This window comes from Aegilops tauschii, chromosome 3 (genome assembly GCF_002575655.3).
Source record: "Aegilops tauschii subsp. strangulata cultivar AL8/78 chromosome 3, Aet v6.0, whole genome shotgun sequence".
Classification (NCBI taxonomy): Eukaryota; Viridiplantae; Streptophyta; class Magnoliopsida; order Poales; family Poaceae; genus Aegilops; species Aegilops tauschii.
In genome coordinates this window covers 597,738,942-597,759,503 of record NC_053037.3, presented here as the reverse complement: position 1 = coordinate 597,759,503, position 20,562 = coordinate 597,738,942, and the positions used below count along the sequence as shown (strand labels likewise).

Below are 20,562 nucleotides of genomic sequence, written 5' to 3'. Positions count from 1 at the left end.
CTTCGTCACGTGCATCACGTCAATTGCGGAGCGGACCTCTAGGTCTTTCCAATAGGGCAGGTCCCAAAATATTGATTTCTTCTTCCACATGGGTGCGCATCCGTCAGAGTCATTTGGAATAGGTTGTCCGCCAGGACCCTTTCCAAAGATTACCTTCAAATCCTTGACCATATCATGTACATCAGCACCGGTACGGTGGCGAGGCTTCGTCCGGTGATCCGCCTCACCTTTGAAATGCTTGCCTTTCTTTCTTACGGGATGCCTGCTCGGAAGAAATCGACGATGTCCCAGGTACACATTCTTCCTACAATTATCCAAATATATACTGTCGGTATCATCCAAACAGTGCGTGCATGCACGATATCCCTTGTTTGTCTGTCCTGAAAGGTTACTGAGAGCAGGCCAATCATTGATGGTCACGAACAGCAATGCCTTTAGGTCAAATTCTTCCTGTTTGTGCTCATCCCACGCACGTACACCTTTTCCATTCCACAGCTGTAAGAGTTCTTCAACTAATGGCCTTAGGTACACATCAATGTCGTTGTCGGGTTGCTAAGGGCCTTGGATGAGCACTGACATCATACTGAACTTCCGCTTCATGCACAACCAAGGAGGAAGGTTATACAAACATAGAGTCAGAGGCCAGGTGCTATGGTTGCTGCTCTGCTCCCCAAAAGGATTAATGCCATCTGCGCTTAGACCAAACCATACGTTCCTTGCGTCACCTGCAAACTCCTCCCTGTACTTTCTCTCGATTTTTCTCCACTGCGACCCGTCAGCGGGTACTCTCAACTTTCCGTCTTTCTTACGGTCTTCACTGTGCCATCGCATCGCCTTGGCATGCTCTTTGTTTTGGAACAAACGTTTCAACCGTGGTATTATAGGAGCATACCACATCACCTTGGCAGGAATCTTCTTCCTGGGGCGCTCGTCCTCGACATCACCAGGGTCATCGCGGCTGATCTTATAGCGCAATGCACCGCATACCGGGCACGCGTTCAAATCCGTGTACTCACCGCGGTAGAGGATGCAGTCATTAGGGCATGCATGTATCTTCTGCACCTCTAACCCTAGAGGGCAGACAGCCTTCTTTGCTTCATACGTACTCTCGGGCAATTCGTTGTCCTTTGGAAGCATCTTGTTTAACATTACCAGCAACTTTCCAAATCTCTTGTCAGATACACCATTCTCTGCCTTCCATTGCAGTAATTCCAGTGTGGTGCCCAGCTTTTTCTTGTCAGCTTCGCAATTCGGATACAACAATTTCTTGTGATCCTCTAACATGCGCTGCAACTTCTTCTTCTCCAAATCACTTGCGCAGTTTCTCTTTGCATCGGCAATGGCCCGACCTAGATCATCAGCGGGCTCATCTGATGCCTCTTCTTCAGCTTCTTCCCGCATTGCCGGCTCAGCTTCTTCCCCCATTGTTGTATCATCGTATTCAGGGAACCCATGGCCAGGATAGCTGTCATCGTCCTCTTCTTCTTCATTGTCGTCCATCATAACCCCCCTTTCTCCGTGCTTGGTCCAAACATTATAGTGGGGCATGAAACCGGACTCAAACAGGTGGACATGAATGGTTCTTGACTTAGAGTAATTGTGATCATTCTTACAGCCAGCACATGGACAAGGCATAAAACCATCCGCCCGCTTGTTTGCCTCAGCCGAAAGCAGAAAAGTTTGCACGCCATTAATGAACTCGGGAGAGCATCGATCATCGTACATCCATTGTCGGCTCATCTTCATTACACAACACCGAAAAGACCAAATTAATACAAGTTCATACATAAAGTTCATACAACACTTAAATGCAAACAAACAAATAACTCTCTAGCTAAAGCATTTAAATGCAACAACAAATGCGATCAAGATCGCAACTGAGGTAACAATTGATCCAACAGCATAATGATACCAAGCCTCACTATCAATGGCATATTTTATAATCTTTCTAATCTTCAAGCGCATTTTCTCCATCTTGATCTTGTGATCATCGACGACATCGGCAACATGCAACTCCAATTCCATCTTCTTCCCCTCAATTCTTTTCAATTTTTCTTTCAAATACTCGTTTTCTCTTTCAACTAAATTTAACCTCTCGACAATAGGGTCGGTTGGAATTTCTGGTTCACATACCTCCTAGATAAAAATATCTATGTCAACTTGATGGGCATAATTTGTCATAAACACAAAATGCAACAAATTGTTTTAAAAGAGAATATACCACATCCGAATCATAACAAGGACGAGGGCCGACGGGGACGGATATCAAAACCATGGCACTATGTATAACAAACAACGTACGGGTAAGATAATTATACGAGTAACTATATATCCAAATCACACAAACATCAATTTTTTATATAAAAAAAATCATGAACAAGAGGCTCACCACAAGGTGGTGCCGGCGACGGGATGGTGCGGGCAATCGACGGTGGTTACGACAGAGATTTACAAGGCACTAAGTAAACCACACCTACATATGCAAACTAAGTGTTATTTTGACCTCAAATTGCATATAAATCAAATACTACCACATATAATTCCTCCCAAATTACTAAAACCCACAAATTAATCACTATATAAACCATTGCAAGAGCTAATCTAGCAATGAGAGATGAAAGGACAAAGTTGCTAACCTTTGTGAACATTTGAATGGATGGGGGCCTTCAAATCTTGACAAAATTTGGGCAAAATTTGTGATGAGCTCGAGAGGAAGGGAAGAACAGAGGAGAGGGGAAAGGGGGAAGAAGCGAGCTCGGGTGGACGAAGGGTTTATATAGGACGACCTTTAGTATCGGTTCGTGGGTACTAAAGGTGCTGGAGGGGCCCCAGACTGACAACATCCTGCCACCACTCTCTTTAGTACCGGTTCGTGGCACGAACCGGTACTAAAAGTTCGGCAAGAACCGGTACTAATGAGAGCAGCCTGCCTAGCCGTTGGAACCGGCACTAATGGACACATTAGTGCCGACTCAAATTCAAACCGGTACTAATGATCTGAACATTTGACCCTTTTTCTACTAGTGCAAACATGATGCCTGCACAACAAAAAGCTTCGGACCTACCGGGCGAAACCTCACCGGCTGCGCAGGGTTCCAAGCCGCACGCATATCCTTGTAGAAAGCCGCCTAGCTGAAAGATTTATCGGTGTGAACCCTAGCCAGCGCAAGCCATCTCACGTTGTCATTGATCTCCGGATCAGCCTCATCTATCACCAGATCATCAAAGTCTTCCTCTTCCAGATTGAGTTGTTCAATGAAATCTCCAAGATCCGGCGTTCTGAAGGAGCCGCCCCAGCACTGGTGCCCGACAGGGCGTCCGCAAGAGGATCCATCGCTTCCGAGGAGGAGGAGGATCGAGGGACGGCCGATCGAGGTTCCACTCGGGGGGAGGGGGATCGGTCGGGATGGGAGACTCAGAGGCGACGGAATCGCCCAAGAGGAAGAGAAACCCTAGCCTTGCGGACGGGGAAAGTATGTGTACAAATCTAACCAGACTTTGTTGATTTTACATTTCATTTCATTTCATTATTGGTTTTACATTTTACATTATCTCTTTGTTGATTTTCATAGGTTTATTTTTCACAGATGTAAAAAAAATTGTACACATTCAACATTTTTCATATACATTAGGCATATATTTTATACACACGTTTAACATTTTCAAATAGATGATTAAGATTTTTCAAAACTTATAATTTTTATTTCTAGTTTTCTGCATACACATTGCACATTTTTTTCCAGATCTAAAACATCTTTTTAATACGTGTTTAACATTTTTCAGTTACGGGATTAACATTTTTTGAATACATGGACAATATTTTTTAAATACAAAATAAACATTTTTAAAGAGAATAATTTTATTTCACACACAATATACAATTTTTTTTCTAGTCATCACGAACATTTCTATATACATTTTTTTATGTTTTTTCAAATAAGTAATTAAAATTGTGAAAATATAAGTTTCTATGCCTACTTTTATTTAATGTACTTTGTGCATTTTTTATACAGAACGTATATTTGTTTGATACACATCAGGAATATATTGTTGATACACATTTCACATTTTTAAAATTAAGGATCAACATTTTTTTGATACACATAGTTTTTTTATACATGACAAACATTTTTTATAAACATTTAACATTTTAAAAATTCTTGATTATTTTTTCAAATACATGATCAACTTTTTTCATACTCATTATATATGTTTGTTATAGATTTTTTTATACACCAAAAACATATTTTCTATACACATTTAACAATTTATAAATATTTATTTTTTAGCATGTTTTGAAAGTCTTTTTTAATATATATTACGGAATATTTAAAAGCATAAACATAAGGAAACGTAAAAGAAAGAAAATGAAAGGAAAAAAGAAACCAAAACAGAAAACAAAAATTAAACCCGGACAGAACAGTGAAAAAACTCGAAGCAAAAAAACATGGAAGAAAAAGTAAAAAATAAACCCCGCAAGAAACAAGGAAACATCAGCGAGCCAAGCCTGTACGTGGGCCGGCCCGAGTGGCGAATTGCTTCAGCGAAGGACCATCCTTTTGACGCCTGCGGGCGTTAAATAGTATCTACCCCCATAGGTCACCTACGGCTCTCAGCCACCGCCACGTGTCGCGCTGAGGGTGCTCTTTCTGATTTTTGTTTTATTTTTTCGGAGGCATTTTTTCTTTTAGATGGTTTTTTTTTCTATTCGGTTTTCTACCAGCCGTTCTTAACTTTTGGAAAAAAAATACATAACAAGAAATTTACGCGAAAAAAGACATAGATAGTGAGCATGATATATTTGGTTACAACTACAACATATCAGTACTCCGATGAAACAAATGTACATAGAGAGGTAGGTCACAAAAGAATAATGAAATGGAAAGTTATGTGAGCCCGCCAGTTGTACTCCATCTCAGGTCAGACTACAATTACATAACATGGACTATTTGATATTGATACTAGATACTACTATGCCTCTACATGAACAGGAAAAACTACATATACAAATCTAACCAGACTTCAACAAAAAACAGAGGTACACTTCATTTCATTATGGGAAATATTTGCCATTGGCGCGCCGGCCGAACGTCGCGCCGGCCGCGTGCGAGGCGTACGATCAAGCTTCATCATACGGCCACAGCTAGCTCCCGCAAGTGCCACGTGTTGGTACACTGATAGAAAAAAGGTCTTTAGTCCCGGTTCGCAAAGGCCTTTAGTCCCGGCTGTGCAACCGGGACTAAATATGCGCGACTAAAGACCCCCCCTTTAGTCGCGCCTCTTACGAACCGCGACTAAAGGCTTTAGTCCCGGTTCTTGTGGCTGACCGGGACTAAAGGCCCGTCCTTTAGTCCCGGTTCTCGTGGCTGACCGGGACTAAAGGCCTCCTCCGTAGGTTTAAACCTGGTATTTTTGCGAATTTTTTTAATTTTTTTTTATTTTCAAATTTCTGATTTATTTTAACCTCTAATCTCTAATCACCACCCCTCATCACTGCTCAATTTATCATCTAATCTCTAATCACCCCTCATCATTCCAAATCATCTAACTTTCCGGACGGTCACCCATCCTCTTACTACTCCAGCCTGAGCACGCTTAACTTCCGGGTTCTATTCTCCCTCGTTTCCAAGTCTGCACTTGTTGTTTTCCTGACAATAGTAGGATGTCAATTCTATTAACCCTCAGGAATTTAGCTTGAGCATGAAGTGACACATTTCACTTTTGAGTTTGAAACTATTGTTCTAAAAAAAATTATTTAGTAACACTAATATTTCTGGAATAATTAGTTTGACCATTGTTTGACCACAGTTTGACCAGATTTGACCAAAATTTTAAAAAAAGAAATAATTATTTAGTAACACTAATATTCTAGAATAATTATTTTGACCATTGTTTGACCACAGTTTGACCACAATTTGAATTTTTTTGAATTTTTTTGCCTCTCCAGATCTTAAAAGCCCCGTATCTTTTTTCTGTTAGGTTTTTGAGGATTCTAAAAATGTTTAACGGGGTTCCCCCGGTTAAATTCGGATGTAACTTTTCGAGTAGATGATTTTTCATATAAAAAACTTTTTATCCGAGTTCGTATGCAAAAGTTATGCCCATTTTAAGAATTTCCAGAGAGATTTTGCAAATAAAGTCGAAATTCATATTTGTTAATTTTCCCAACAACTAAACCACATATCACATGGGAAACTTATTTTATTTTATTTTTTTGACATTTCCATCATTTTCTTTTGTTTTTTCTAAAACTGAAAAGGCGATCCGGGGGGGTAGAGTTTGAAAATGAGGCTTCCTTTAGTCCCGGTTGGTCTGGCCAACCGCGACTAAAGGTTCGGGCTATTAGTCGCGGTTGGCCAGACCAACCGGGACTAAAGGTCTAACCTTTAGTCCCGGTTGGCCTGGCCAACCGCGACTAAAGGCCTTCGGGCCAGCCTGAGGACCTTTAGTCCCGGTTGGCCAGGCCAACCGGGACTAAAGCCCCTCCCGTCCGCCAGCGCGTGTTGGGCCCAGATAGTTGGTCGCGGGCCTCCTCCCGAACCGCGACTAAAGACCCCTTTAGTCGCGGTTCGATTATTTTGGGGGCTAATGGGGGCGTATGGAAGCCTCTTTTTCTACTAGTGGTAGGACCCACTCACCGCTCAAACCACTCCTACCTTATCTCTTCAGAACCAGTTATTCCTCATCCTTTTTCTTGGTAGACAGCCATGGGCGACATCCATCCTGCTCTCGCTACCCAACCCGTGCGGCACGGCCATGGGCGCCGTGGCAGGGAAGACTAGGGTGCATGGGGCTGCTCGGCGCTGCTCCACGGGAGGTGCCGGGCGCTGCTGTAGAGTAGACGGAGGAAGGGGGAGAGGTGAATCGGGAAAGGTACAACCATGGCGGCGGGGGGAACTGCGAACGGCGGCGCTCGGCGCTACAGCCGCAACGACAAAAGCTACATCCGGTGGCGCGTGGAGCTGCAACCATGGTGGCGACCGGGAGCTACGACGCCGACGATGCTGGAACTGGCCAGTTTTTTTGCTGGAACGGGCGACAGGAGGTGCTACGACCGTGGCAGCAAAATGTTGGAACCAACAGCCATGGCCTCCAGCAGGTTTTTTTTTGCGACTACCAGTCATTGTTTTTGCTCGAACCTTTAAGCATTTTTGCTGGAACCAGCGATTTTCATGCATGTGAGTACAGAAGTATTTTTTTTGCTGGGATTGCAATTTTTGGTGCAGCGTGAGAAAGTTTGCTTCAACCACCCATCTTTTTTGCTAGAAGCATCAGAATTTTTTGCTACCACCTTGTTTTGTTTTGTATTTTGCTGTAACCAGCCTAAAATTTTGCTACCAACGTCTGAAGATTTTTGTTGCTTTCAATTTCTTTGCTAGATGAGGAACCGGCTTTTTAAAAAGCTTCAACCATGTACTGGGAAGCTGCAACCGCATGCACGAGAGCTGCAAGCCGTCTACACCGGAGCTACAACCAGAGGCGCCGGTCACCGGCGAGGCTGCAAGCACGAGCACTCGGAGTTGTAGCCGACAGCGATGTATGCTGGACTGGAGATGATGTGTGCTTCAACGACGGGAGATTGAAACCTGCTGCGAGGTCCGGCGAGCGGCATCAATGGAGGGGGCGTTGCTGGCCATGAAGCGTGGCGGCAGTGATTTTTTTTGCGACCTGCGCGACGAGGTGATGCGAACCCGGGATGCCGAAGGTCTGCGGCGGCGATGATGGTGACTAGCGGTGCTGGAGCCGCGGGCGCGTGCCCGGTGGCACGTCGGTTGGTGCGTGTGGGCTGCACTTTGTTCACGATCCACTTTTTCCGGGTAGGGATAATCAGTGCGTGGAGACGTTGACGTTGACTTTGTGCTATGATTATCTGACGGCCATCAGCACATTAATATAAGGGTTTAAAACGGACCGGCCGAAAGTTTCCACCGGCGCACCGGCGCCTATCACCCGCCTTTCATTATTGGTTTTACATTTTACTTTGTTTCTATGTTGATTTTCATAGGTTTATTTTTTACACATGCAAAAAAATAGTACACATTAAACATTTTTCATATACATCAGGCACATATTTTATACACACGTTTAACATTTTCAAGTAGATGATTAAGATTTTTCGAAACTTATATTTTTTATGTGTAGTTTTCTGAATAGACATTAAATTTTTCGTGTCCAGATCTAAAACATCTTTTTAATATGTGTTTAACATTTTTCAGTTACAGGATTAACATTTTTTGAATACATGGTCAATATTTTTTAAGTAAACAATGAACATTTTTTAAAGACAACAAACATTTTTCACACAAGACATACATTTTTTCCGTAGTCATCACGAACATTTCTATATGATTTTTTTAAGTTTTTTCAAATACATAATTAAAATTGTGAAAATATATGTTTCTGTGTCTACTTTATTTAATGTACTTTGTACATTTTTTATACAACAGGAATATTTGTCTGATACACATCAGGAATATATTTTGACACACTTTTCACATTTTAAAAATGCATGATCAACATTGTTTTCATACGCATTGTTTTTTTTATACATGACAAACATTTCTATACACATTTAACATTTTTTAAATTCTGATTAAAAAAATTCAAATACATGATCAACTTTTTTCATACTGAACATATATGTTTGTTTATAGATTTTTTTATATACATCTGAAACATATTTTCTATACACATTTAACACTTTATAATATTTGGTTAATATTTTTTCACTTGTTTTGTGTAAAGTGTTTTTAAATATTTGGTTAATATTCTCAGTATGAACTTCTTCAGTCAATGCAAGTACCTGCCCAGCTATCAGCACATGTACTAGTACTCGCTTTTCATGAAAATCATTCCTATTGATGAACACACACTTGTTTTGATGGATGATACTCACAGATTAAAATCGCGGGCAAAACGTTTAGCGGCAGAGAATTTCCCCGCGGTGGCTAACAAAGGAATGGAGCGATCTCGGGCGATAGCGGCATTATCTCCCGCGATTTGTACTACTGGAAAATCGCGGGAAGATTTCTCAGCCGCGATTACCGGGAGATCGCGGCCAAATAGCGGGCGATTTTAATCTATGATGCTACTCCACATGGGAGCCTAGAGAGCACAGAGAACTCTGAACCCACTGCATATGTCCCTATCAGTACAAGAACACAAAGTACTTACTGAAGAAAAACAACCTTGCTTTCTAGACAGCTGATGCGTTCACATGGCAAGCGTGTCTCTTATTACAAGCCAACAAAAGAAAATGAAATTAGTGCAAAAATGTCCAAGTCTGATTGCTGATGCTCTGCCTAGAAGAATAAACAAAATAAATTCAATAACTTGCCATTGCCACTGCCTAGCATTGGCAGTTCGGCACTTAAATAAGAAAAGAAAAAGAACTTCTAGAGCAGCAAGATAAATAAATATAGTGATGTGTGCCACCACAATCACCGGCCATCGGAGTAGAACATGCTCGGGTACACCCACATGGCCATCGCTGTGGGCACAAACCTCTTACGCCAGTTGAAGTTGGGATGGCTGGTTGGAGCAAGGTCCACATGGCCGCGCAGCTAGTGCACGCTCCAAGGCTGGGAGTGATGGGCGTAGTACAAGTTGTTGCTCGTCCCTCCCCACCGCTCCGGGCGCACGCAAGCAAACGGAGGGCTCCGCTCATCTCCCCCGACGAAGATCGCCCAGTTGTCCAACGTCTTCACCTTCACCCACTTCGCGGGCTCGGTCGACATGTCGAGGCGGTGGCACACAGGATCTTCGGACGATAGGTGCACAAAGTGGTCGACTATGAGGAGATTGTCTCCACAGACCACAAGCCATGCCTGCACAAAAGATTCTGGCTCTATCTCGCTGCACCACTCGATTGATATCTCCCGCAGGCCTAACCGAGGGGCCAACCGCAAAGTATAGATCCCCATATCGTGGTCCATGGCGATGAACTGACCGTTGAACTGCACGATCTGAAATATCCATCCATGAGGAAGTTGGAGTTCCTGCCAAGAGTCACTTCCAACGGGCCAATCAAACAGGGAGGATTGAGTGCTTACAAGGAGATGTGAGTTGGGAGATGTAAGTGGAGCAGTGAGAGTGCCACCATAGTAGCTGTTGCTGAAAGGGAGACGTGGAGGCGAAACCATGGCCCCGGTGAACACATCGACAACAAGACAATCTCCACGGTAGCAGCAGATGAGATGGCCATGTGAAGAGCCAGCAAAGTGCATGTTCTCAAAAGTTTCTTGAGGAATCTGGCAGCGAATGGCGCTATTGTTGCTAGCTACATCAATGACTTTACGTATGCGTAGCATGTATCGAGAATTCTCAGGAACAGAAGAACATTTTTCAGAAAAAATGGAAGGAAGAGAAGAACCTTGGTTAGGACCAGCGGGTCGGATAAGAAGAGGTGGGATTAATGTGCATAAGTTAGATGCAGATCGGTAGGAGGAGAATGCTGCACGCCAAGAGTGGCAGGTTGCAGCAAAAGCAAGAATGTCAATGGAGGATCCCAACAGAGCAACAATGGAGTAAAGGGGGCCATCCGGAAGATCGGCCCAACCTTGTAATCCAGACACAACAGGGCTAATTGAAGTAGAAACCACTGACATTTTGCTGGGGCTCTGCATGATGGGAACTTTTCTGCATCACATACCAAATTCAGGGCCTAATATCAGAACCGATGAACCATTTCAAGGATATGATAAAATAAAGAGACATATAGCATGCAAGAACAATTGGTATTTCCTCAGGGGGCTAAAACAGGCCTATGCATGAAGAAACTTCTTATACAGTAGCAAAAATAAGGAATTTGATTCGACTACACTCTTGCGGGATGCCGAAGTTCAGGCCGTTTGTTATCAGATAATAAGACCTGTACTGTTTAGCAAATGTCTCACAACAGTAGACACTTTTAACGAAGCCCATCATTTATAAGAACATGAGGTTAAAAGAGGTGACAATTATTTATACCGTGAGACCGATACGTTGATGATATTTTTATAAGATCATTTCATGCATGGAGCGCCAATTTCTGAGGAAAATCAAAGCCTAACCGGATCAATACATTCTAATTCAGGGCACCCAAAGATCCAGCGCGAGCCGAGTTCTAGATGATTCGTAGACATATGCATGACCCCATATAGATGAAACAAGGGAAATGTGTACGGGAGAGAACGAGCACAACACAGACCTTGCGGATCAGGATGGGAAGGGGGAGGCGGTGGGGGTGGGCTGTCGCCGGCGTCTTCGATCTCCGGCGTTGTGGCGCTGTGGCTGGATCGCCTCAAGAAACCGCCCGGCCGCTTCGCCTGGAAGGGAAACGGGTTGTTCTGGACGCGGAGTATGTGATGGCGAGTGCACAGGAGCTCGGTATCAGGTTCGTCGAGAATTGCTATGAGATTCGATACATTTAATTACTGAGCCTGTTGGCAGTTCCATGGGGAGCACGGGAAGTGAATATATACTGAACTATACACACCCGACAGATGGGCCTGGGATGAATGCCGTCGACTGTCCATGGATGAGCCGTGGCTCGACGTTGTCGGCGGGGTCCTGATCCGTGGAACAGGTACAGTGGCTGACGGAAGCGCCGGCAGTGCACGCAGTAAATGCAATGGTTGTGCAAGTCGGTGGATAAGAAAGTGAAGTTGGATTTGTATCTTTTCCCTGTGGGGGGTGAGGCTGAGAGAGTGGGGAGTAATTGACTCCGGCGACGGCGAGTGGGCGGCCCGGCGATCTCGCAGGGGTTCCGCCGACCATGGAATTCTTGCTGCGGCCAATAAACAGGTACAGATCTGCGACGTGAGCTATTTTTTACCATGTTTCTGCGCTGATTTTTTGGCTGACTGATCTATACTCTGCGCGTGATGAATTTGTGTGGAATGATTAGAACTCTGCTTGAGGAGGTCAATGAAAATAACGGGACAATGGAGCCCGTGCGGTTCCCTGTGGCCGCGCCGGCGGAGATTCCTGCTCCTGCTCCGGCCGGTTCAAGTGCGGACGCCCAGATCTATCGGCCGGCAGCATCCTGCGGGGATAAGGCTCAGGGGTCCGAGCACTCAATAGAGCAGTTGGACCCGAAGACACCAGGATGGACGCAAAGGTAGTGAACGCCCTAGCCTATAAATTTCATGAGAATTTAGTAGTACCAATATGCAATTGTTTGAAAATACGTTGGAAAAAATATATATAAGAATTTCCGTTTTGGGTATGGTAAAGACATGATAGAATGGTTGATTTACAATATATGATTGAATCAGATTGTCTGTTTAAAAGAACATAGGATTTTAATCTGCGCCGGTGAGCACTCTGAAGATGATGGATTATGAAAATTCAAGTGAATTGGCTGTAAATGCCCACCATCTGGCTCAGCGGTGTTGATATTCTCTAACTGATTGAACTGACTGTAACTGTGGACCATTTGGCTCAGAGGTGCTGATATTCTCTTGGTGACCCGTGCCTTATTATTGTTCGTGATATGAATTGGCAGGATGCGTGTAGGTGCTGCTGCTCCAGGAAGGCCTCCTTGTGCGGACAGGATCACGGCGCTGGAGCAAACCGTTAGAGAGTTTGCGGATCATCCAAGAGACATAGTTATGGTGCCAAAGATTGGAACAAGTTTTGACACCCTCGTAGAAGCATACGACTTTTACAATTTATACTCATGGGAGAAAGGGTTTGGAATTCGCTACGGAAAGAGTAGGCTGAACGTGAACAGGAGCAAGTGTATGCAAGAGATCGTGTGTGGATGCGCGGTAAGAGGAAAGATAGACCAAACATATATTAACAATATTTAATGCTAGGACACATATATGGTGTGGAAATTAAATAAGATATTGTTTCCATTTCGTACTACTGAATTGTTTCCTATTTCAAGGTGACCATGTATGCGTATCTATTATCTGTTGAAACAGTTACATCGTATTGAAATGTCTTCTCTAAATTGTCTCAATATGTACCGTACATGTTCATCATGTATCTCGTTTGGGTGCGGTATAGAGTGTAAGCTCATCTGCGGTCCACGGTTTAAATTCGTGTTACTTGAATATGAATTTTTGCAGACTTAAAATACTGTATATTTGCTGCTTATGCCTGGTATCTTAGTGAGTGGAATTATATGTGGCATCAAATAAGTTACATATTACTTGAAGCGCACTTGACAGAGGCTGACTAGTTTAATTGTTTCGTCAGGGGAAGCCAATCATTGAGAATACTCGTTCGTGCCGGTGTGAATGCCCATCCCTCATCAGACTACTGAGAACAAAAGACAATGGATGGTACATAGCAGAGCATCGAGATGGACACAACCATGCATTGTCACAAACATATGGCCAGACAATACACTGGCCGTCACACAAGCATATTGACGTTTACAGCAAGGATTTAGTGAAGCAGTTGAGGCAGAACAATGTCAATTTGTCAAAAGTCTACAACATTATTGGCAGCTTTTTTGGAAAGATGGAGAATGTGCCATTTACCAAAAGAGCTCTGCGGAATTTGTGTGGCAAGATAAGCCGGGAGCAAGCAGAAGATGATGTTAGGAAAACAATGGAAGTGTTTCATGATCTGTGCTCAAAGGATCCACAATTCACGTATCGAGTTCAGGCGGACAAAGAGGGCAGGATCAGCAACTTGATGTGGGCTACAGGGAACAGTAGGCTCCAGTACAACTTCTTTGGGGATGTCATTACATTTGACACAACCTATAGGACCAACCTGTATGACATGCCATTTGGGTTATTTGTTGGAGTGAACAACCATTTCCAGAGTATCATACTAGCTGGTGTGCTAGTTCGGCATGAGACAGAGGAAACATTTGAGTGGGTCTTCTCAGAGTTTGTTAGGATAATGGGGGGGAGGGCGCCACAAACAATACTTACCGGTAAGATTGGATGCAAATTTATTAGTGTAATTTAGAACTAATCCGTATAACAGTTAGTCCAAATAAGACTAATGAGTTTAGTATGAATGAACTGCAGATCAAAACAGGGCGATGGAGGTTGCCATAAGTAATGTCATGCCAAACACGGCTCACCGGTGGTGCAAGTGGCATGTGCTAAAGAAGGCAAAAGAGCCGCTTGGCCCATTGTACACAAAGAAGAGTGATTTTCAACCAGAGTTTCACAAGGTTGTCAACCACATGCTAACCATAGATGAGTTTGAGGATGGCTGGAAGTACTTAATAGAGAAATACAACTTGAAAAGTCATGACTACATGACTAATTTGTTTGAAATACGGCACAAATGGGCAAAGCCCTACTTCAAGGGGGTGTTCTGTGCAAAAATGACCAGTACACAACGGAGTGAAAGCGCAAATCACATGCTAAAGAACTACGTGCCGCCTGGTTGCCCTATGCATGTTTTTGTGAGGAAGTATATGAGTTTAATTTTTGACCATGAGTCAGAAGAAAATTATGAGGAAAAGCGGACAACAATTGTAAGTGCAAAACTAAATAATAAATTGCAACGTTTGGGGCGGTGATATTGAGCTGATCAAATGATATATTACTTACAGATGACTTTTTTTGCAGGGGAGGCCACTTATGCGAGCAAATATGGCAACTGAGAGACACGCTGGGAAGATTTACACAAGAGCTATGTTCGAGCAGTTTGGCCATATACTGTATGAGTGTGGTGCATATCAGGTAGAAGAAAAAGAAAAAGGGAAAGAGTATATCGCAATACATACAGATGCTGCACGGCGGGAGAAGTGGTGCAGAACCTCATACAAGGTGACGGTGATTGAAGGTGGAGATGAATTTGATTGCGAGTGCGGACAGTTTGCCCACATGGGGCTGTTGTGTAGCCATATACTGAAGGTGATTCAAAACAGCATGACTACATATAGGATTCCTCTGTTTTTTGTAAAACTGACCTCCTCAGCTACATGATGTAGTTCTGACCAAAAAAATGCTCCCGTTTGCAGGTAATGGACTTCATTCGTGTGACAGAAATCCCAAAGAAGCACATTGTGAAAAGGTGGACACGAGATGCGAGAGATGTGCTTCCAGCCCACCTGATGCAGTACCAGAGAGACAACGCTCAGGAAAACCCATTTAGTTTCAGGCATTTCAATCTGTACAAGCAAGCCATGGAGCTTGTACGCATGGGAGACTCAAGTGTGGCAGCTTACGACCGCTTGACATCACTATTCAATCACTGTGAAGCCGAGATGAAGCCGTACACGGATGTCAGAGATGGCCTAGGTTTGGAGGACAGGTTAGCCGGCAATGGTACTGTTCAGAAAATGTTACAATCAGGAGGCGACGTATGCAATCCGTTCGAAGCTACACAAGTCGACGACGGAAACGATGACAGCAACTCGTCTAATGAGTCTGCAAATAGGATCGATAACCTGCTGGCACCTGCCAGACGGAAGCAAGTTGGGAGGCCGACAATGAGTAGGGAGAAGGCGCCATACGAAGGTTTAAGTAAGAGAACTAGGTTCTGCGGGATATGTAGGCAGCAGGGACACAAGCGGACAACCTGTCCCGAACGAGGAGATGTACCAAAGCAGCCACGCAAACCAGCAAGATGCAAGAATTGTGGAGTTGAAGGACACCGGAGGAACAATTGCCACAAGGCCGCGCAACTAAGGCTGGTTTAATGCTCGAAAGAGCTATATGGTGTCCATCTTAATAAGATAAATTTCAATTTCATCCTACTGACCTATTTTTGATATCTGAGGACTAGACGTAACCCAGGTACCATGTATGTTTAGCTGTTATCTGTTAAACCAGTTTCATCCTATTGAAATGTTTGCTCTGAATTTTCTGAATATGTACTGGTCATGTTGATCATGTATACGGTTGTTAAAATTTAGAGTTAATACCACAATTGGTACATAAACTTGTAGGGGTGGGAACAGATTCATACAAAAACTAAAAATCCGCACATAACTAGTCCTCCAACTTGACTGTTGTAACAAATTCATACAAAACAGTTCTGGAGGCGACATGTGGCATGCCACGTTGGCTCTGGTAAACATCCCAAACTGATTGATGTGAGAGGTGAAATCATTTGCTTGTTCTTGTAATGATTCTCTTATTTGACATGAGAATAAACTCATGTTGACATGATTGACAGTACAAGCTTTAGCACAAGCACACAATTTTGGAATGTTGGCATATTAGGCATAAAGTGAGCACATGGGCACATGGGCAGAGAACATAGATAACAACAGTACTTAGGAACATGCAGACAACAACAGTTCAACAACAACTGCTCAAAATAGATAACACCAGTTGAACATCATCTCCAGGTCCACATACCTAACTACTATGGTTGCAGAGAATGATCACTTCTTCTTCTTCACGTCTCCATCTGTTGCAGGCGGATGGAGCGGCGCACCTTCTTCAGCTCCTTCTTCACTGCCCCCTTCTTCTTTTGCTCTGGCTCCTTCACCTCTTCTTCTTCTTCGACCTTCACCTCTTCTAGCAGGAGCTCGACGTCCGGCAGGAGATCGGCGTCGATGGGCATGTTTCTGCCACCCTCAACGGCGGCCGGCGCAAGGAGCACAACCTCATTAGTGTCGTCGTCACTGATGCCAACCATCTTTGTCAGGTCGTCGTGAGAGGCGTACTCCGCAGGGTCGACTGGAGCAGGCATCGCGACAACGACGCCGACGGCGTCCGCGGGGTCGCCGTCGACGGGGGCCGGGGCGAGAGAGGTGGTGGAGCGGTACATCCACCACCTAGCTCGCTGGTATGGATCCACGCTGAGCGTGGCCTCCCGCATTGCCCAGACGAGGAACGATGGCGGCGGCACCTGAGCGTGGCCTCTGGGGAAGGCACGCGCCTTCTCGCCGTCCGTCAGCTGCTTGGCCAAGCCGCGCGCGTGATTGAGCAGGAGCTTTGCGCTTGGGAACCAGCTGCAGACCTCTCTGATCTGCGCGCGGAACGACTGGTCGTCGCCGGCCAGATCCTCCAGTGCGAGCTTCCAGGGCTCGATGTTCGCCATGGCGGCGGTGGCCGGCGGCGGTGAGTTGGGAGTGGAGGCGACGCGGTCGGCGGGTGGGGACTGTTGAGTGGATAGTGGTGGGCGGTGCGGTGGGTGGGTGAGTTATATTGATGGAGTGAGTGGGAACGCGAACCGTATAGAGTGGAGGAGTTAATTGCAACGCAGTCATTAAGGACTTTGACTGATTTCATGGTCTCATTTCATAGCATAGACACTGTGATACAGCTCCCACCCCATGCTGATTACTATGTATTCAATTTCTCTGTACTACATTACTCATGGATTACACTGACGGGTAACCATGATAAATTAAACTTTCTAGACCAAAAAAACAACCAGTATCCGCGTGCTGAACCCAGACCCAAATTTAGTACTAATCGAATAATTTAGCTAACAGCTTCTAGCTACAGGGTTTGGCAGGTAATCATACCTTCGTATCCATCCTTGAGCTCGTGGATGAACTTGCTCGATCGAGTGTTAGTGCTTCAAGATTGATCTCTTAATATGTCTGCAGTGATTATTAATTTTAGAGCAAAATATCGCTATTTTTTTTGTTTCAGAAATAGGAGAACGTCGGGGTTCTGACACTTGCGAGAAACCAAAGGGCCCGGGGCGTTTGATTTTTCGAGGCAACCGTGCGCCCCATGTCTCCCCCCACTAGCAACTCCCCACGATGCAGAGGGAGTTTGCGGAGTTTGGGTTTTCTTCCAGTCCAGTTAACTCCCCTCGTATTCCATTGCCGCTCCATCTTCCTCCCTCTGCCTCCCTCTCCCTCCCTCCTCATTCCATTGCCGCTCCATCTGCCTCCATCGCTGGTCAGGAGGGCAATGGCGGAGGAATCATGGAGCAACTCCCCTCCGTCTGTCAAGCGAATGGCGGAGGCATCGTGGAGCAACTCCCCTCCGTCTGCCAAGCATCACCGTGGTGAGGCGTCTGGCAAGGAGCCGATGGTGGACGACGATGATGTTTCGGTCCCCGGGCAGAAGCTGGACTACACCGTGGCGCTCAAGGTTGATACCCACCTGAAGGAGCCGCTGGATGTCATATGCACGAGCAATCCAGACGAAGCCAGCAAGAGGATCCGCGAGATCAGGAAGAGGCTCGGAGGCATGCTTCCTCGGTCGATCGACGTTGATGTCGAGTATACCAGCGAAGACGAACCTCCACAAATGGCTGCAGTTCTGCAGTTATGCGTGGAAGATCTCTGCCTAGTATACCACATCACCGCGGCAACCAAATGGTAAAAACATACATTTGTGCAGTTTCTGAAGTTCTCAAGTTTCTGTATTAGTAGTTTCTGAAGTTTCTGTAGTTCTCACGTTTCTGAAGTTTCTGTACTTACGAAGTTTCTGAAGTTTCTGAACTAGATGCAATAGTTCTGAAGTAGATGCAATACTAGTTCTGAACTTCTGAAGTTTCTGAACTGGCTGTACTACTGTAGTTTCTGCAGTAGATGAATTTGATGCAGGCCCAAGGAACTCCGCCCGCTCCTGCAGGAGAAGGAGCTGTACACCTTTGTTGGCTTTTGCATTGGAGGTGACAAGGAGAAGCTGAAGTTGTCTGGTTTGGAGATCAACCCCGACAAGTTCGTCGACATGCAGCGCCAATGGAGAGTTCCAAACAATGGAAAGAGGTGGCAGTCTTCGGCTGAGTTTGCAGCCAGCCTCATCCACCCATCCTACAAGAAAATGAAGCAGAAGATCAACAATGAAGAGGACCACAAACTATGGGGGATCAGCCCACTGCCAAAGCACCTCATCGAGTACGCAGCGAAAGATGCGTACGTCACCTACGAGGCATGGAAGAAAATCGAAACCACCAGAGAAGGTTTCAAGCAATGGCGAGAGGCGGAGGAGCATTGGGATGACCCCTACTGCTGGGGACAATGAGTTGCTTGTGCTTGTGCTTGTGCTATTATGTGTCTCACTTTGTAGTTATGTGGTTCAACAAGTTTGCTTTTGTTATGTTGAACAAGTTTTTAGTTATGTGGTTCAGTGATCATTTTGAAGATGCTTTCTTGAACTGGATTTTGATGGAGCTGTTGTTTCGGAGCTGTTTTTGCCAGTGAGCATTTTGATCTTGTTTTCATCAATTCTGATGTTCAAAAAAATCATCAAACCAGTCAAGTATCAAACACACAACTAGCTGACAAGTTGGCCCCACGCTGTCAAATAGGTCCCACCTGTAAGTGAATTGGTCCCACTTGTCAATGAGTTAGGACTGCTACTGGATATTTTTTTACAGAAACTGCTACTGGATAAATCCAACACCCTGTCCTCCTGGTCATTGAGAAGTTGATGGACATCTTCAACTAGTTTGTCCATCGTAGTTGTCCTTTTCTCTTCTTTAAGGTGGTGGATAGTAAGTGAACTTTCCAGGTTATCCTTCCTCCTAGCAGTCCTGCTGTCTTCAAACATTTTCCAAAGGTTCAACAATGCATTTTGCATTGTGGGAGGCCACTCTGCGTCAACCCAAGCAAGGAAACCACAATTCACAGCTTCCTGCAATATAGCAAACGCTTATATTGATAGTCTCTGAAGAATTACCATTATGAAAGGGCACTTTTAAAAAATGAACTGACAACTGCAGAACTGCAACCTATACTACCTCAAGTAAAATTTAGCAACTGCACTGCCAACTAAGTGTCCAACTAAACAATGCTACTTCAACTGCAACCTGTACTGCCTCAACCTATACATGTGGTCAACAATTTGCTTCATCATCATTACTAGTGAACACAGCCAACTGAGCTGCTGCCCATACACATAATACAGTGAACATAAGCATCAAGACCATAATCATCAGAAGTACTAATAAATAACTAAACCATAAATATATTACAGTGAACAAAGCCAACTAAGCTATTGCAGTGAGCATGAGTACTAGATGCATCAAAACTACTAAGTGGTAAACTATGTGCTTCATCATCAGTACTAAGATCTATATTACACCTAAATTACAGTGAACATAAATAGAGCATGAATCTTACGGGCTGGGCACGAACTAGAAACCTCTTGCCCGTCTCAAATGATTCAAGAGCTACACGGCGCACAGTTGGCAGCCAATGCTCCACGCAGAGCCCCTCTGATGCATTCTCCAAGTCATTGTAGTCTTGGTCTTCAATGCTAGCAGGAATCTACAGAGAGCAAATCCTCAAATCCCGAATCCGCGAATCCCCAAATCACCTAACCCTAACCCTAGCTCTACCAGTGACCTGATAATGCATCCCGTGGTCGAAGGAGGAGATCTGCAGGCCAGACAAGTCGTCGCTGCTCTCATCCTCGAAGACCATGGCGTGGCGGCGGTGGCGGACGCGGCGGTCTGCGTGGCGAGCGGCGGCGGCTGGAGAGACGAGGGCGATGAGGCGAGGAGAGTGACAAAGTGCGGCTGGCTCCGGTTCGGATCGACCGGACCCGGCTACATGGAGCGACCGAGACAGGTGCGAGAGTTACCGAGCGGGTGCGCGTGGGTATGCCACCGTGACACCTGACAAGTGGGCCGGGTCGGTCAGATACGTGGTCAATACGAGCTTATACGGCTATCAGACAGTTATGCAGCCCTTAGGCTTAGAGTTGGCACTGCATGGCAAAAAAATGACTACTGGTA

At 44.8% G+C, this 20,562-nt stretch overlaps 3 protein-coding genes and 1 long non-coding RNA gene across 4 annotated transcripts; 3 read left to right on the top strand and 1 right to left on the bottom strand.

The window, feature by feature from the left end:
* The first annotated feature begins 6,731 nt into the window (after positions 1-6,731).
* LOC123497755 (uncharacterized) lies at positions 6,732-7,911 on the top strand. The gene is made up of 2 exons (XR_006671490.2): positions 6,732-7,099; positions 7,380-7,911. It is a non-coding gene; the product is annotated as an uncharacterized lncRNA (long non-coding RNA).
* Positions 7,912-9,563: 1,652 nt separating this feature from the next.
* On the bottom strand, positions 9,564-10,625 carry LOC109776773 (uncharacterized). The gene has a single exon (XM_020335437.2). The coding sequence runs from the start codon at positions 10,623-10,625 to the stop codon at positions 9,564-9,566; it is 1,062 nt and encodes a 353-aa protein (XP_020191026.1).
* Positions 10,626-11,924: 1,299 nt separating this feature from the next.
* LOC141020782 (protein FAR1-RELATED SEQUENCE 11-like) lies at positions 11,925-15,885 on the top strand. The gene is made up of 6 exons (XM_073495725.1): positions 11,925-12,100; positions 12,488-12,752; positions 13,189-13,879; positions 13,977-14,434; positions 14,529-14,816; positions 14,924-15,885. The coding sequence occupies exons 1-6, from the start codon at positions 11,925-11,927 to the stop codon at positions 15,602-15,604; spliced, it is 2,559 nt and encodes an 852-aa protein (XP_073351826.1). The 3' UTR covers positions 15,605-15,885.
* Positions 15,886-17,783: 1,898 nt separating this feature from the next.
* Positions 17,784-18,845, top strand: LOC141020781 (uncharacterized). The gene is made up of 2 exons (XM_073495724.1): positions 17,784-18,196; positions 18,425-18,845. Exons 1-2 carry the CDS (start codon positions 17,784-17,786, stop codon positions 18,843-18,845), a joined length of 834 nt encoding a protein of 277 aa, XP_073351825.1.
* Positions 18,846-20,562: the final 1,717 nt, after the last annotated feature.